This window comes from Mytilus trossulus, chromosome 9 (genome assembly GCF_036588685.1).
Source record: "Mytilus trossulus isolate FHL-02 chromosome 9, PNRI_Mtr1.1.1.hap1, whole genome shotgun sequence".
Lineage (NCBI taxonomy): Eukaryota > Metazoa > Mollusca > Bivalvia > Mytilida > Mytilidae > Mytilus > Mytilus trossulus.
Window position 1 is genome coordinate 46,573,667 of NC_086381.1, and position 19,041 is coordinate 46,592,707.

General features: G+C 29.8%; 1 protein-coding gene and 1 long non-coding RNA gene across 2 annotated transcripts in view; both read left to right on the forward strand.

Moving 5' to 3' along the window:
• LOC134683015 (ER degradation-enhancing alpha-mannosidase-like protein 2) overlaps nt 1-13,338 on the forward strand; it is a 15,316-nt gene extending 1,978 nt beyond the window's left edge. Inside the window, exons 2-10 of the mRNA XM_063542011.1 lie at nt 727-837; nt 1,414-1,559; nt 2,055-2,180; nt 3,193-3,404; nt 4,258-4,399; nt 8,966-9,090; nt 10,198-10,342; nt 11,233-11,354; nt 12,236-13,338. Coding sequence (XP_063398081.1) covers nt 727-837; nt 1,414-1,559; nt 2,055-2,180; nt 3,193-3,404; nt 4,258-4,399; nt 8,966-9,090; nt 10,198-10,342; nt 11,233-11,354; nt 12,236-13,288 — 2,182 coding nt within the window. The 3' untranslated portion in view covers nt 13,289-13,338. The remainder of the gene's footprint in view (nt 1-726; nt 838-1,413; nt 1,560-2,054; nt 2,181-3,192; nt 3,405-4,257; nt 4,400-8,965; nt 9,091-10,197; nt 10,343-11,232; nt 11,355-12,235) is intronic.
• Nucleotide 13,339: 1 nt separating this feature from the next.
• Nucleotides 13,340-16,482, forward strand: LOC134683017 (uncharacterized). The gene is made up of 2 exons (XR_010100943.1): nt 13,340-13,494; nt 13,967-16,482. It is a non-coding gene; the product is annotated as an uncharacterized LOC134683017 (long non-coding RNA).
• Nucleotides 16,483-19,041: the final 2,559 nt, after the last annotated feature.

Below are 19,041 nucleotides of genomic sequence, written 5' to 3' on the forward strand. Positions count from 1 at the left end.
CCTCACTGTGACTGAAAGAAAGAAAAGCAATATGTGTGATTTTTTGCTCTTCGTGGATAGTTCATATTCTTTGTTTTTCTATAAACATGATTAATAACATGCCACATAATAGCACATATCATTTTGACTTGTACATGTAGATCTGACCTATATACATATATACATGATATATAGCTAGAGAAGGCGGTGTATATTTCACAGCAATATTAAATTTTTGTCATGTCAGTTGGTTCAAATTGCATTTTTTCAGTTCATTTTTAAGTATTTTGAATTCAAGTACAATTTTTTCTTAGGGCAAACAAAAAGTATGTGTGTTTACTGTACCACTAGCTACTAAACCTTATTAAATATTTCCATCCCCTACCATGCCTACCCTAAAGGTTTTTTTTCACCATTTTTGATTTTGCACTGTTAAGGTCACAATGTTAAGTTACTCACATAGACTCAATGTAAAATAAAACATTGAAAATTAAAAAAAATCCCTACCTTCTTTACCTATTTTTTTTAGCAGGAAGCCAGAACAGAAATTTCAAGGCTTTTTATTATTTGCTGTACATATAGTATGGGGTTTGTTCAAAGGATGAAGGCTAGGTTTTGCAGTGACCTATATAGTTTGATTACTTCTACGTCATTCAGTCTTAGTAGAAAGTTGTCATTGTCATTCCACATCTTCTTATTTTCATATTGTTTTTTTACACAATCATGACAATCATTTTCATTTTTCAGAGGCAAGGTAGAGAAGATGTTTCACCATGCATACGATGGCTACATAAAATATGCTTATCCCTATGATGAACTTCGACCTTTGACTTGTGATGGTCATGACACATGGGGAAGGTATGTCTATTTTTTTAAAGATTAAAAATGATTCAAAAATATCTATGAGAGGTGAAAAATTCAATGAATACAAATCCAATTGCAAACACACAAAGAAGTACTAAAAATAAGCTTTCTGAAGTAGATATACATTTAACTAGCTCAACTATGGCTGCATTTCGTTTGATAATTGTAAGCGGGAAAAAATGTTTATACTGCAAAAATCTCTTATGATATATATATGCTTGTATGTTTGTGAATAACCAATGTGTATTGTCTTGGTATCAATCCTGTAATTTTGGATTTCAAACCAATAAAAATTACTTACTTACTTACTTACTTATAATCCACTTGAATATAGATCCAACTATTTAACATGTAGATTATTCAGAACCTTGGTTAAGTTGTCCCTTGAAGGATAGAATCGAAACATCACTCCTGTCACCTGTTCCTCACTTAAAAACCTTTCCCCTTAAATTTAAGCTTGAACATTGCATGTACTTTGAACTGCTTTCAAATATATAATTAATCACACTATTTTTCCTCAAGTCTCAGGGCACTCTTGATTAATTTCTAATGCTTCTGTTTCAATTTCAGTTATTCCTTGACACTGATAGATGCTTTAGATACTCTAGCCATCATGGGAAACTACTCTGAATTTCAACGTGTTGCCAAGCTAGTATCTAACATGATCAACTTTGATATAGACATCAATGCTTCTGTATTTGAAACTAATATCAGAAGTAAGAATACACTTATTGTCAATTGTTATTATATAAAAAAAACCATGTGGTATGATTTCCAATGAGACCACAGAAATTAACAACTATAGGTCACCGTACAGCCTTCAACAATGAGCAATTATACTTACCAGTAATCCGTGTTTACTCCAAAAGTGGGTGAAATTGTTTGAAAAGCAAAACATATTAAAAGTGCATTCATTTATTTTTTGTACCTGCAAACACGCTGTGGCAAAGATCATCAAATGTGAAAAGTAAAATGTTCTGTCTTTAACTTTTGAGTAGCTTTTGTAGTGATGCCTAGGTCAAAAATGCAATGCATATATGCAATATTGATAATGCATTCATTTATTTTTTGTACCTGCAAACACGCTGTGGCAAAGATCATCAAATGTGAAAAGTCAAATGTTCTGACTTTAACTTTTGAATAGCTTTTGTAGTGTTGCCTAGGTCAAAAATGCAATGCATATTATTAAAAAACAAATTGTCATATTTTAGTTTTAGGTGGATTACTGTCTGCTCATTTATTGTACAAGAAAACAGGAATGGAGTTAGAACCAGGATGGCCATGTTCAGGACCTTTGTTGAGGTTAGCTGAAGATGTAGCAAGGAGAATTCTTCCTGGTAAAAAGAAAATACTATTTTTTATTGAGGGATGAGTGGGAAAATAACATCCTTATTTTATACCTTATTGAATATTAAACATGTAGCCTCCACAAGCTTGTTAAACAAATTTAAAACACACCCTGTTTAAACTTTTAATATATTATATTCTTGAAATATTTTCTTTCCTACCACAGATGTCACAGAATGTAAAACATAGGGATTTTTATGCCTGCAATTGGTGGAGATGGTGATGATGTAAACAATTTGTATACATTTTTATATATCAAAGTAGATCTTGAGTAATTTATTGATTTTCTTATACAAGATTCAGTGACTGCTTGAAAAAAAAATAGTATTTACGTTTTGTCTAATTGAAGTTTTTCAGCCTGTGTATGCATCAATTTGTTTGGCCATAAAATATCAAGTTGAATGGTTTTATTTCTGGTATTTTGAAGATGTGGAAGAACATACTCTTCATTACAATATAATCAAAATTAAATCTCTGCGCTTGCTTATCTTTTTATGCTTGGTCGTTGCAAGATATGATTTTAATTTGAATGTCTTCATTAGGACGGGAACTTTATAAAAGATATAAATGCCAAATTAGGGTATGAGTTGAGGATTTGAAGGCTATCTGAAGTTGGATATGTGATAGCTTCAATTAGAGCATAGTGTGTATGGACACAAATTCTTGTCTTTGTGTACTACCACAGGAAAAATGTCAAGTTTTTGTATAAACACATGTATGATAAAAGAAAAGCAATTAAAATTGTATCAAATTTCTTACTTCTTAATTTAACCTTTCATAATTGGTTTTTAAAGGTACCAGGCTTATAATTTGATACACCAGACCTGCGTTTCGTCTACGTAAGACTCATCAGTGATGCTGGGATTAAAATAGTTAGAAAGCCAAACAAGTATAAAGTTGAAAAGCGTGAAAATTCCAGAAAGTTGTGCTACAGTAATTTATGTCATAACACTTGTAAATAGCCAAATTTCATGCTTTATTTTATACTCTTTATAATTTTAGCTTTTGATACACAGACTGGCATGCCCTATGGAACAGTTAACCTAAGACATGGTGTACCTAAAGGGGAGACAACTGTTACATGTACTGCTGGTGTGGGAACATTTCTAATTGAATTTGGAACACTTAGTCGTCTCACTGGAGATCCTGTTTTTGAAAAAGTTGCCATGAGAGCACTCAGAGCTCTTTGGAATGTTCGCTCTCCAATTGGAATGGTAATATTTAGTATAAAACTATGGAACAATTACATGTATATTGGTACCCCATTAACAGGCGTATAAATGTCTTTCTCCATACAAGTGTTTGTAATAATTTCATTTTCATACATTCATCAAAAGAAATGCAATAAGACCCAAATTGAATTCAGAAAATGGGCCTGAAAAAGAATTTGTAAGCATTCAGTACAATTTAATTCTTTTTATTACATTATCTTCAATTTCTTATAAGTTATAATTTTTGTGTCATGACTTTTGATTTAAAATTATACTCCTGAATGAATGAAATTATTCTTAAAGTGTAGAAAAAGTGAAAGAGAGTAGAACACAGCTGGAAAAAAATTCAGTAGAAATTTGGAAAAAAGGAATTTTTTCATGAATCATTGTGAAATTATGTTATGAGAAATGATAAAGTTTTAGTTAACAATATTCTTTTCTAGTGTTATTAATGATATCAAAGTTTTAAAATGGTGATATAACATGTATAATAAGAAAACAGACATTTTAGTAAATAATAATTGTCAATTGTTAATTTTTGCAGTTATTACTAATTTATCATTAAATTATTGAAACTCACACATTTCTGATCTGTTTTACAACTTAATATTTGACATTGACATTTTCAGTTAATGTACATGTGGGGAATACGTGAATTAAGTAAGAAAACGTTGCATGTTCTAATATGTGTAATCGATCTATAAAAGCCCAAGTATACAAGTGACACGCCATAAAGTCTATACGTTACAATATAAGAAGTAAGTGACAATCCTGCATTGTGTTTGCACCATAATTACAACAGTACATTTATTGTATGCATGAGAATGATTTATATGTTGCTAAATAATATTTACAGGTGGGAAACCATGTTGATGTAAAGACAGGAAAATGGACTGCTCTTGATTTTGGTATTGGTGGCGGAATAGATTCATACTTTGAATATTTGGTCAAAGGAGGCATCATGTTTAACATTCCTGAACTCTTAGATAATTTTCATGGTGTGTGTAAAATTTAATTTACTTAAATACTTTGAAACAAAGGTTAGAAAATGAATGGTATTATAGTTTTGGATCAACAGATTTAATTTTAAGATTTGCACAAGATTTCATTATTAACCAAACAAAAATACATGTCTGTTTCAAGCATCATGACCAATCCAATATTAAATTACAAAAATGAATTGATCTCGGAATCTAGTGCTGAAATAACAAAAAAACATGTACAGTACTACCTGTGACTTTATCTTATTAATGGTGGCCATAAAAATTATGTTGACCATGGTGGCCCTATATGTCCATCATCATACCCCGGTTGCTTTTCTAATACACAAGGTATTAATCAAAAACTAGTCAAGGATAAAGGGAAATCTTGAATGCATTCAAGTGTTAAAATTATATAACTTACAGGTCACATGTCTCAGGTAAAATATACATGTATGTGTTTGTCAAATTTAATAACTGTGATAATGACCAGAATTTTCAAATATCATGAATATAAAATGAAATAATAAAACTAGTTGAACACACAGCTTAATTAAAAAATAAAAGTCTCATGACTATTAGTTTTGATATTTATTATTATACCCTTTAAATAATTTTTTAAGTCTTTTTTATAATAATTCTATTTTTTGGTAAGTCATTTTTGTAAGTCATGTAAGTGAAGAATAAATGAATATCATTTACAATGCATGCCTTTTTTTTTTTTATAGACAAAGTGTTTCTCAAATTATTTTTCTAAAATCAAAATGTTTTATTATTGTAGATAAACTGATCTGCATTCAACATGGTTTAAAAAATGATTAAGATTGTCTTTAGGACTTAAGCTAAATAAAATTTAGGCAATTCATTATTTCTTTATTAATTAGAATATTTATAAGTATTTGAAATATTCATTACAGCAAAATTTGATAATATTGTTATTGTCATATGATATTTTAAACATGATCCATGTTTTAGAGGTTAAGCATTTCTTTTACTTTTTGTTCTTGGGTAAGAGACATTATAATGAGAAGGTAAATAATTTTACACACTCTATCCTTCTAGGAATTTATTTTCTATTACTAAATTATGACCAAAATTTCTCTACCTATTGACACAATCAAGTTTACAGTTTTTATCATAAACTTTTATTTTTAGATTTTGATTTAAATTCAGTTTTTATTAAGGACTTTAAGAGTCTGAATTCATTCAAGTCCCTGCAATTATTAACTTTATCTGAAAGGCCTAGGTTAATTGACATATTCTTTGTAAATCATAGTATAAAATGTATACCAAGAATATGTATCATGTCAGTCCAGCACTATTGACTGTATAATACACTGGGAAAAAAATGATTTAAATAATAGACCATAAAAGTGTCACCATCTTTAGAAGTGCACTTCATTTTTTCTGGAGACAAATTTTGAAAAAAATTCACCAAACTGAAGAAAACGTATTTAATAAGTTTCAAGACAATTTCTTTAAATAATTTCTTTTCATAAGATTCACTTTATTCAGATATATATATAAGGACATTAGATGTTATCAAAATTTATTGTAAAAGGATAGATATTGATCATCTTATTTTTTTATTTAAAATATACTTGCATGATTATTAGTTTTTATTAATAGTAATAACTCATTTAATAATGTTAAGAAACGATTGAATACAATGTACAACATGTACATTTATATAAACCTTTTACTTAAAAAACAATTATTAAAAGTCTGTTTATTTCAAATTCTAGTCAATAACTTTATCTTTGACTTTTTGCCATTTTTACTCAAGATTCTGACTATAAATAGAAATTATTAAAGAATAAGAAACAAAACAGTATGAAATAAAAATAACAATTAAAAAAAAAAAAAAAAATTAAATAAAATTAAAGACAAAAAATTATAAAATTTAACAGACTTAGTGAAACAATTTTTTATTCTACATTTTCCAAAAAAGGTGAAATGTCAATTTTAAAAGAAACCCAAATTACCTGTACAGGTAAATTTTAATAAAACATACCAGCTGAAAACTTCAGGCTGATTTTAACAGGTAACATAATTAGATAAAAAATCAACCTATGATTTATGACCCCTAATAAATGGCCAACATCTCAAAATTGAATACCCCAATAAATGTCCACCATTGGATGTTGACCATTCAAGAGGGTGGACATTACTAAGAGGATGTCACAGGCTGTACTGCAGTACTACCTGTGACTTTATCTTATTAATGGTGGCCATAAAAATTATGTTGACCATGGTGGCCCTATATGTCCATCATCATACCCCGGTTGCTTTTCTAATACACAAGGTATTAATCAAAAACTAGTCAAGGATAAAGGGAAATCTTGAATGCATTCAAGTGTTAAAATTATATAACTTACAGGTCACATGTCTCAGGTAAAATATACATGTATGTGTTTGTCAAATTTAATAACTGTGATAATGACCAGAATTTTCAAATATCATGAATATAAAATGAAATAATAAAACTAGTTGAACACACAGCTTAATTAAAAAATAAAAGTCTCATGACTATTAGTTTTGATATTTATTATTATACCCTTTAAATAATTTTTTAAGTCTTTTTTATAATAATTCTATTTTTTGGTAAGTCATTTTTGTAAGTCATGTAAGTGAAGAATAAATGAATATCATTTACAATGCATGCCTTTTTTTTTTTTATAGACAAAGTGTTTCTCAAATTATTTTTCTAAAATCAAAATGTTTTATTATTGTAGATAAACTGATCTGCATTCAACATGGTTTAAAAAATGATTAAGATTGTCTTTAGGACTTAAGCTAAATAAAATTTAGGCAATTCATTATTTCTTTATTAATTAGAATATTTATAAGTATTTGAAATATTCATTACAGCAAAATTTGATAATATTGTTATTGTCATATGATATTTTAAACATGATCCATGTTTTAGAGGTTAAGCATTTCTTTTACTTTTTGTTCTTGGGTAAGAGACATTATAATGAGAAGGTAAATAATTTTACACACTCTATCCTTCTAGGAATTTATTTTCTATTACTAAATTATGACCAAAATTTCTCTACCTATTGACACAATCAAGTTTACAGTTTTTATCATAAACTTTTATTTTTAGATTTTGATTTAAATTCAGTTTTTATTAAGGACTTTAAGAGTCTGAATTCATTCAAGTCCCTGCAATTATTAACTTTATCTGAAAGGCCTAGGTTAATTGACATATTCTTTGTAAATCATAGTATAAAATGTATACCAAGAATATGTATCATGTCAGTCCAGCACTATTGACTGTATAATACACTGGGAAAAAAATGATTTAAATAATAGACCATAAAAGTGTCACCATCTTTAGAAGTGCACTTCATTTTTTCTGGAGACAAATTTTGAAAAAAATTCACCAAACTGAAGAAAACGTATTTAATAAGTTTCAAGACAATTTCTTTAAATAATTTCTTTTCATAAGATTCACTTTATTCAGATATATATATAAGGACATTAGATGTTATCAAAATTTATTGTAAAAGGATAGATATTGATCATCTTATTTTTTTATTTAAAATATACTTGCATGATTATTAGTTTTTATTAATAGTAATAACTCATTTAATAATGTTAAGAAACGATTGAATACAATGTACAACATGTACATTTATATAAACCTTTTACTTAAAAAACAATTATTAAAAGTCTGTTTATTTCAAATTCTAGTCAATAACTTTATCTTTGACTTTTTGCCATTTTTACTCAAGATTCTGACTATAAATAGAAATTATTAAAGAATAAGAAACAAAACAGTATGAAATAAAAATAACAATTAAAAAAAAAAAAAAAAATTAAATAAAATAAAAGACAAAAAATTATAAAATTTAACAGACTTAGTGAAACAATTTTTTATTCTACATTTTCCAAAAAAGGTGAAATGTCAATTTTAAAAGAAACCCAAATTACCTGTACAGGTAAATTTTAATAAAACATACCAGCTGAAAACTTCAGGCTGATTTTAACAGGTAACATAATTAGATAAAAAATCAACCTATGATTTATGACCCCCAATAAATGGCCAACATCTCAAAATTGAATACCCCAATAAATGTCCACCATTGGATGTTGACCATTCAAGAGGGTGGACATTACTAAGAGGATGTCACAGGCTGTACTGTACTTTGAATGAATTATATGTTATGCTCAGCCGAATTTAATTTGTGCTAGTTTACAAAGTAACAATCCATCAGGCATCAGAAAACATGTCACCCTACATAGACACACTGAGTATTCTGACTCAGAGTGACCATTTTACTTTTACTCCTTAATGTCAGGTAGAGAAGCAGCATGCAATTATACAAAATTTAAAAACTTTAGTTTGATATGGGGATCAAATTGGCAGCACTCGCACCCGCAAAGTGGAGAGGGATTAATATAAGTTGCAAAACTTGTTTCACAATCCACTCTAAATAAATATGTTTAAACTAAACTAAAATGTTCATATTCTATCACTAGAGGCCTGTATACTTATCGAATATAATATATTAAAGAAAAGACATATCATACAAATTTGTTTTATAAATTAACTCAAATTATATATTTATTTTTCAGAATACCATGCAGCTGTAAAGAAATACATAAAGAGAGATGACTGGTATATGTGGGCAAACATGAATAAAGGGGGAATAACTCTACCTATGTTTACATCTCTAGATGCATATTGGCCTGGAATACTGGTAAAAATTATAAAAAAATTTTACACATGCTATTTGTATTTTCAGTAGACATTAGTAATTTAAAAAAAATTGTGGTATGATTGCCAATGAGACAACTCCACAAGAGATCAAATTACACAGAAATTAACAGCTATAGGTCACTGTATGACCTTTAACATTGAGCAAAGCCCATACCGCATGCAATTCATTAAATACAATATTGGAACTGATTATTCTATGGATAGTAATGAAAAGAGCACAAACTCCCAAGATTGCAAGGTTAGATAATGAGAGAGTGATGATACTTCTACAGCTTGCACAGAGATTTTTCCCAACAGGGTAGCTTATGTATTTAGTTTTATGCATACACTTTTTTTTAAAATTATGAAATATGATAATTTGAGGTTTCATTAATTTGTATATATTACAAATTTTTAACTTTTTTTATTTACTTACATGACATATTTGAATCAATTAATAATTAAATTGAATCCATGTTTCATTTTAATATGTTATTTTGATTGACTAATCGCAATCTCAAGTCATTCTGAAATTAACCTTCATTGATATGAGCTTCTACAATAGATTAAAGAAGAACATCGTAAAACTCATGGTTTCATGATTCTAGCAAAAAAATGTTATTATAAGTATTGAATACTTCTTTAAGTAATCTTATTGGGTTGTAAAAGTGTTGATTGTACACACATTTTCAGAATTTAGCGCTTCTACGCTTCATACAAAATGTACTTCATTCCTTGCTTTTACACACTAATAAATTTACAAAAAGATGCATTAAATTATTAGATAGGGGAAAGTTTATACATATATTGAAAATGGAAAACCTGAAGTGATGTGCTGCTTACTCATTACTGTTAATTCATGATTTAATAAGATTATTAAAAATTGTTAATATTTGATAATTAACTTCCAATACCATATCTCTTATCAATTGATGTGAAATATTGATGGCAAAATATATGAGTGAAAATGTGAAGTTAATATTAGGATGTTCATATGGTTACAGTTTAAGAATTAACAAGCTCTTTACATTAATTTCTGAATTCTATAATGGTTCCTGTTTGAATAGTCATATAAATGTGTATTAAGAAAATCATATTTTTATTTCAGAGTATGCTTGGTGATAATGATCAAGCAATGAAGACATTACATAATTTCCATCAGGTTTGGAAACAGTATGGATTTACTCCAGAATATTATAATATTCCTAAAAATGAGGCTCACAAAGGGAGAGAAGGATACCCTCTTAGACCAGGTAATGTGACAATTGGATCCCTCTAAAATCTATTTCTAAAATGAATAGGACTTTGTTTTTTCCCAATTTGTTTTTAAGAGGCCTGATATATCATGCTCTTTATATGTTGTGTATTCGTTTATATATGCAACATATCTTGGAAATATATGTTGTTTAGATAAAATCAACAGCTAAACTGAAGAGATCTATAGAATATCTCATGGATACAAAGAAATCATGAAATATTGACAAGAAAAATAGTGAAAGAGTGAGTAATTATAATCAAGAAGGAATTTAAAAAATAGTGTAATTTTACGAGAACATATAGCCCAGGTAGTCGTGTGGTCTAGCGGGACGCCTGCAGTGCAGGCGATTTGGTGTCACGATATCACAGTAGCATGGGTTCGAATCCCGGCGAGGGAAGAACCAAAAATTTGCGAAAGCAAATTTACAGATCTAACATTGTTGGGTTGATGTTTAGACGAGTTGTATATCATGTATAATATATATATATATTCCAATTGATCAACAAATGTGTACTGGGATTCACAAGGGCAAAATTAGAATTTTCAGAATATAATAATTTCAGAAATTATTGAATGTATTAATTATTGTAATTTTTGAAGGATTGACAAAAAACTGAAACGAGTTTTTGCAATGTCTGGAAAATCTGCATACAGACATATGCATCAGATATTAGAAAGTGAGTTCTTATTATTGGGATAGTCACCCAGTTGCATTATTAACATTTATGAAATCTTCAATTTACGATATGCTTTAATGATGCAGAAGAGAAAAAACTAGAATTTATGAATATGATACAGTTTTGATCAAAGGTATTAAGGTTAAAATCATAAGTTAGTAAAACCTGAATTGACAGCATTGTTACTTGATTAAATGAATTATTTCAGAGTTGATAGAAAGTGTGATGTACCTGTATAGAGCAACAAAGGATCCTTTTCTACTGGATATAGGTGTAGATATTATAGAGGCTATAGAACAATCTACTAAAACTAAGTGTGGATATGCTACAGTAAGTATAGACATTATAGAGGCTATAGAACAATCTACTAAAACTAAGTGTGGATATGCTACAGTAAGTATAGACATTATAGAGGCTATAGAACAATCTACTAAAACTAAGTGTGGATATGCTACAGTAAGTATAGACATTATAGAGGCTATAGAACAATCTACTAAAACTAAGTGTGGATATGCTACAGTAAGTATAGACATTATAGAGGCTATAGAACAATCTACTAAAACTAAGTGTGGATATGCTACAGTAAGTATAGATAAATGATAGTTTGGGGAACCAGTCAGAACAGTCATCAGCATTTTAAAATTTGTCATATCAAAATCCAATGCATTCTGGGTATATTGTCAAAAGCGTACACCAAAAAGATGTTATTGTTAGACAACAACTTGAACAAAGGATATACAACTAATGACGAAATGTTATTTTTATTTTCCTGTACAAACCAAGAAATTACTGGCAAATTTTAGCATTGATTTAAATAGACTTAAAAAAAGAAACATAAGAATGTATATGTATGTGCGCTTCACTTCATTGATGTGTAAACACGTTGACCTAAGTACATTTTGTATGAAGCATAGAAGCTCTTTATTCTAAAAATGTGCTTACAGTCAACGTTTTTACAACCCTTTGAAATCATTTAAAGAAGCATTCAATACTTATAATTACATTTTTTTCACAATGATCATGAAAAAAAATCAATTTTTATCATCTATTTATTTGAATAACCTTGTGATAGCATGTGTCATCATGAATTTTTAAAGTGCATTGGGATATGAAGGTGAATTTAGTATGAGGCACGAGCATTATTCAAGTTGTACTTTGGTAATTTGATATTTGTGAACAAAATTCATAGCACAGATTTTTTTAAATTTTAGGTTAAAGATGTCAATAACCACCTTCTTGAAAACAGGATGGAAAGTTTTTTTCTGGCGGAGACAACCAAATATTTGTATCTTCTCTTTGACCCAGATAATTTCATTCACAATAACGGTAGCTCAGGAACCGTTATACAGACCCCCAACGGAGAGTGTGTAATTGATGCAGGAGGATATTTCTTCACCACAGAAGCTCATCCAATAGATTCTGCTGCTGTGTATTGTTGTAGTGCTGCTAAAAAAGAAGATGATGCAATACTTCAGGGAATGCATGATAATTTAGATCTTTTGTCCTTGTTGGATATCCTCGATTCAACAGAAACAATAATAGGAGAAAAGTTAATTTTAAAGAAAAAGAAAGAAGAAAAAAGTCAAAAATTAAAAGGAGAAACAGGAATTATTGATGAGTTCGGGAAAATAGTTGAAAAAAATGAAAATTTAAATGAGAATAAGAATAAAGAAAATGTAATAATAAGAGATGAGAAAGATGAAAGTATTTATATGAAAAATGATAACAAGAAGAAAGAAAATGGAGAGAAAAGAGATATAAAAGATGAAAATGTTCCAAAGAAGAATAATAATATGGATGTTAGAAAAGATAATTTTGACAATAAAAAAGAAAGTTTAGACAGTGTAACATCGGATAATGTTAGTAGCAAAAATAGTTCAATTCAAGTGAACATTGATCTAAAAAGTCCAGAATTGACTAAAAGTGAAAAATTGCAATCAAAACATTCACAAAGTGAAAGTACTGATAATCAGTCTAAAAATAGTAACACTGCCATTAAAGAATTAGCAATATTACCAAAACAGGTGAAACAGACATCTCAGACAAATTTAAATTCATTAGTGCAACTTTTAAGTTTATTGTCAGGTAAAGAAATAACAGCAGATAAAAAAGATACTGAGTGGGTACCAGATGTGAATCACTTATACCAAGTCATGCAAATGTATTCTAATGTTTATAAAGTCAAACCTGAACTTATGATGTGTAAGGCTCAACCTTTTCACATGAGATGGTCTGTAAATGGGGAGATGTTTGAGGAGGAATAAATCTCTCACAATAATTTATTTTTAATTTGAAATTTTAATGCAATCTAACATGTAGTGAAGAAAAAAGTGTTTTTTTTTATATTTATTCAAAAGAACTATCTTCTTGTGATTCTATATTTAATTGTTCTGTAAACTTGCCAAAGTAATCTTTAAATAGAACAGAAAAAAATGTCCGATAGCATTGAATATTTCTTAAAGGTATAAAGGTGTAATACCACCAAATCATGGTATTTCACATCCGGTTGCATACGAAAGTAGGTCTAAAAAAATATTCCCTTGAATTTGACCTTTGTAGGTAATTAATCCTACATTTTATTGCAGTAAAACTATTTCTGAGTCATAAACATATGTCTTGGGTATTTCAAAACACCATTCTTTTTTATTTGTGATTTCTATAGAAAATTTTGTAATCTTGAGGTTACATGGTGACTAAACCTTGTACACAGATAGAATAAGGGGAGAAATTTGATTGGTTAACTTCCAATGATGGTTATTTTCTTATATGCAATGAAATGTTTGTTATGTGAAACTTTTTCTATAGAACTGGACAGGATAAAACTTTACTCATGCCAAGTATTTCTTTATTTGAAACAAAGATAAATTCTACACAATTTTTTGAAAAGTGCAAATTTAACAAAGACTAATAGGGGAAAATCAATGGTGGTATTACACCTAAAGAGAAACTTACAGACAGCTTTTGTTGTACTGAATCATTTTTATGTTACATGTACATAAAATTATTTAAGAATGGAAATGGGACATGTATGTTGAGTTAATTGAATCCATTTGATTTAAAAACCATAATTTTTTATTTGTGGAGAAAGCCAGAGTGCCAGGAGAGAATCACTGCAGTAGCAGATCCATAAATTTTAATAAGGGTGTTCCAATGACTGGGGAAGTAGGATTCTTTTAATAATCAACCAAATCTTCCCTTCAAAAATGCAAAATGGCATGGCTTAAACCCACTGAAACCCCATCTTATTCCGTCTCTGCACTGACCATTAGTCAGTTTAGTGTGAATACTGACAATTATAATCAATTATTAAGATTGGAGTTCCATATCACATGCCACATGTGGAATTTAAAATTCACAATATCAGTGTTGACAGGCTAATGCTATTGTAGATAGACTATTTAGACCACTTGGCTTCAGATGCCCCTAAACTGAAAGATTAATGCTAAAATAAAATTATATAAAATAATATGTCAAACGTGACTCTGCATTCCTGTCTTTGTCATAACACACTTCACAATTGATAAGGTCCTTTTTAGCTCACCTGGCCCGAAGGGCCAAGTGAGCTTTTCTCATCACTTGGCGTCTGTCGTCCGTCGTCGTCGTCGTTAACTTTTACAAAAATCTTCTCCTCCAAAACTACTGGGCCAAATTAAATCAAACTTGGACACAATCATCATTGGGGTATCTAGTTTAAAAAATGTGTGGCGTGACCCGTCAAACTAACCAAGATGGCCGCTATGGCTAAAAATAGAACACAGGGCTAAAATGCATTTTTTGGCTTATAATTCAAAAACCAAAGCATTTAGAGCAAATCTGACATGGGGGTAAAATTGTTAATCAGGTCAAGATCTATCTGCCCTGAAATTTTCAGATGAATTGGACAACCCGTTGTTGGGTTGCTGCCCCTGAATTGGTAATTTTAGGGAAATTTTGTCCATTTTCACTTATTATCTTGAATATTATTATAGATAGAGATAAACTGTAATCAGCAATAATGTTCAGCAATGTAAGATCTACAAATAAGTCAACATAACCAAAATGGTCAGTTGACCCCTTTAGGAGTTATTGCCCTTTATAGTCAATTTTTAATCATTTTTCGTTAATCTTAGAAATCTTTTACAAAAATCTTCTCCTCTGAAACTACTGGGCCAAATAAAACCAAACTTGACCACAATGATCTGGGCGGTATCTAGTTTAAAAAATGTTTGGCGTGACCTGTCCAACCAACCAAGATGGCTGCCATGGCTAAAAATAGAACATAGGGGTTAAATACAGTTTTTCGCTTATAACTCAAAAACCAAACCTTTTAGAGCAAATCTGACAAGTGGTAAAATTGTTTATCTAGGCAAGATCTAACTGCCCTGAAATTTTAAGATGAATCCAACAACCTGTTGTTGGGTTGCTGCCCCTGAATTGGTAATTTTAGGGAAATTTGGCTGTTTTTGGTTATTATCTTGAATATTATTATAGATAAAGATAAACTGTAAACAGCAATAATGTTCAGCAAAGTAAGATCTACAAATAAGTCATCATAACCAAAATGGTCAGTTGACCCCTTTAGGAGTTATTGCCCTTTATAGTCAATTTTTAACCATTTTTCGTTAATCTAAGTAATCTTTTACAAAAATCTGCTCCTCTGAAACTACCAGGCCAAATTAATCCAAACTTGACCACAATCATCTGGGGGGTATTTAGTTTAAAAAATGTGTGGCGTGACCTGGTCAACTAACCAAGATGGCTGCCATGGCTAAAAATAGAACATAGGGGTAAAATACAGTTTTTGGCTTATAACTCAAAACCAAAGCATTTAGACCAAATCTGACAAGTGGTAAAATTGTTTATCTAGGCAAGATCTAACTGTCCTGAAATTTTCAGATGAATCCAACAACCCGTTGTTGGGTTGCTGCCCCTGAATTGGTAATTTTAGGGAAATTTTGCTGTTTTTGGTTATTATCTTGAATATTACTATAGATAGAGATAAACTGTAAACAGCAATAATGTTCAGCAAAGTAAGATCTACAAATAAATCAACATGACCAAAATGGTCAGTTGACCCCTTTAGGAGTTATTGCGCTTTATAGTCAATTTTTAACAATTTTCATGAAATTTGTAAATTTTTACTAACATTTTCCACTGAAACTACTGGGCCAAGTTCAATATAGATAGAAATAATTGTAAGCAGCAAGAATGTTCAGTAAAATAAGATGTACAAACACATCACAAAAACATAATTTTGTCATGAATCCATCTGCGTCCTTTGTTTAATATTCACATAGACCAAGGTGAGCGACACAGGCTCTTTAGAGCCTCTAGTTTCTGGTGCAAACATTCCAGTATTGTAAACTTCATCCATTTAATTATATATGTTCCATGTTGTCTTTATTAAATTATGTTGAAATTGTATATTTATGTTTATGTTTATGTTAATTTATTTTTATGAATAAAACTTTATAATTTACATATATTCTGTTTTGATTTGTAATATTTTTAAATAAATGTGAATAGTTTATATAAGAAAATGAGATCTGGTATAATTGCCAATGAGATATTTATCTCTTAGATTCCAAATGAAGTAATTAATTTAATTCTTATTATCATAATTATTTAGTAACTTTTACATTTGAAATAAGTTTCTTGTATATATTTTGTCAGGTTATTGCAGATAATGAAACAGTATAGCACAATTTAGACTTCTTTTTTATGCCCTTGCTGCTAGTCGAAGTGGACACTAAGTGTTACAGATCAAACATAGATCCAGTTTGAAATTGGGTGGAGTCACTTTTGCTGTTCATAAGTTATTCCCCTTTATAACATTTAAAATAGCTGAATTTATTTTGTTATTTCTGTTTTGTTTCAACCAAATGTTATGAAAAAGAAAACTAATTACAACAGAAAAAACAGACCGAGTTTGCAATGAGGTGGATCACTTTTAACGTTTATGAGTTATGCCCCTTTATAAACATTGAAATGGCTAAATCTATTGTTTCCGTTCTCTAAGTTTAGTGTGACTGGACCAAATGTTATGAAACTTATACACAAATTAACTCATGCTTATTTTGTATCACCAAATAGTCATAACTATGTGAATCCTGTGTCTGTATGTGTACCGTGACAAAAGGCTAAACAACAAGTAGAAATATATGTCTTTAAAAGAAAAGAAGTGTCAATAATTAGTACAAAGTACTCGTACATATATTTACAAGTGGGTGATCTATGGCACAGAGAAACATTCTGCATGTTTTATGAATGATCTGGATCTGTTTACCTTTATGGAGCACTGATATGATGATATCACATCCTTTTTTATCAGTGGGGTTCTTGTTGCTCAGTTTTTGGTTTTCTGTGTTGCATTTTGTAATAGTGCAATAAGTATTTAAATCGTTTTCTTTTTATATGACCCTAGCATTTTTTAGTTTGTATGATTTTTGGGCATGCCTGTGTCGTCTTCTGAAGCTCCTTTTCGTTCAAATATATTTTGGTTTCCAGACAATAACTTGAGTATTAGTGTATGGATCTCTATGAAATTGTCGCAAAAGGTTCCGTTCCACAATAGGAATGTTTGGATGAATTTAGGGTTTTTTGTCCTAGCTGTTGAGGAATAAGGTGCAATTAGGGAACAAGCATTTTTCTTGTTTCAGGACACATAACTTGTGTCAAAAGTATGGATCTATATAAAATTTTACAGAAAATTTCAAAATGAAGGTTGTGATCAATTGTGGGAGTAATGATCTTAACTGTTGAGGAAAAGGGATCAATAAACCATACTTTTATAAATTAAGGAATGTATCTCCCTCATGCAAAGCTCTGATTCCTTTCACAATTTCTGCCATACTTTTTGGACCTCTAAGATTATAGCACTTCATCTTTTTTACAGGTTTTGGATTTCAAACTCTTTGGCCGCGAACATCCCTGAAGAGACATGTATTGTAGAAATGCGCATCTGGTGCAGGAAAATTGGTATCGTTAATGATATTGCATAAATTGCTTATTTCTAGACCTATTTCAATGGAGTTTAATTCAAGTCTTGAATTCTTGGGATTCTTTTATTTGCAGAATTTAACCTTGTATTCAGTTTTTATACTACCGCAAAGTCCGTATATTGGTATGATGTTGGCGTCGTCGTTGTTGCTGTTGTCCTCGTCGTCCTAAGACACATTGGTTTTTGCACTATAACTTTAGTTAAAGTAAATAGAAATCTATGAAATTTTATCACAAGGTTTTATGACCACAAAAGGAAGGTTGGGATTGATTTTGGGAGTTTTGGTCCCAACATTTAAGAAATTAGGGGCCAAAAAAGGGCCCAAATAAGCACTTTTCTTGGTTTTCGCACAATAACTTTAGTATAAGTAAATAGAAATCTATGAAATTTAAACACAAGGTTTATGATCGTAAAAGGAAGCTTGGTATTGATTTTGGAAGTTTTGGTCCCCACAGTTCAGGATTTAAGGACCCAAAGGGTCCAAAATTAAACTTTTTTTCTTTGATTTCATCAAAAATTGAATAAATGTGGTTCGTTGATATGCTGAATCTTACTGTGTATCTAGATTCTTAACTTTTGGTCCCGTTTTCAAATTGGTCTACATTAAGGTTCAAAGGGTCTGAAATTATACTAAGTTTGATTTTAACAAAAATTGAATTCTTGGGGTTCCTTGATATGCTGAATCTAAACATGTACTTAGCTTTTTGATTATGGGCCTAGTGTTCAAGTTGGTCTAAATCGGGGTCTAAAATTAAACTTTTTGTTTGATTTCACCAAAAATTGAATTCCTGGGGTTCTTTGATATTCTGAATCTAAACATGTACTTAGATTTTTGAGTATGGGGTCAGTTTTCAAGTTGGTCCAAATCAGGGTCCAAAATTAAACTTTGTTTGATTACAACAAAAATTGAAGATATGGGTTCTTTGATATATGCATGTATTTAGGTTTTTGATATTTAGATCAGGATATCAAATTGGTCCACATTGAGGTCTAAAGGGCCCAAAATTGAACTTTATTTGATTTCATAAAAAAAATGAA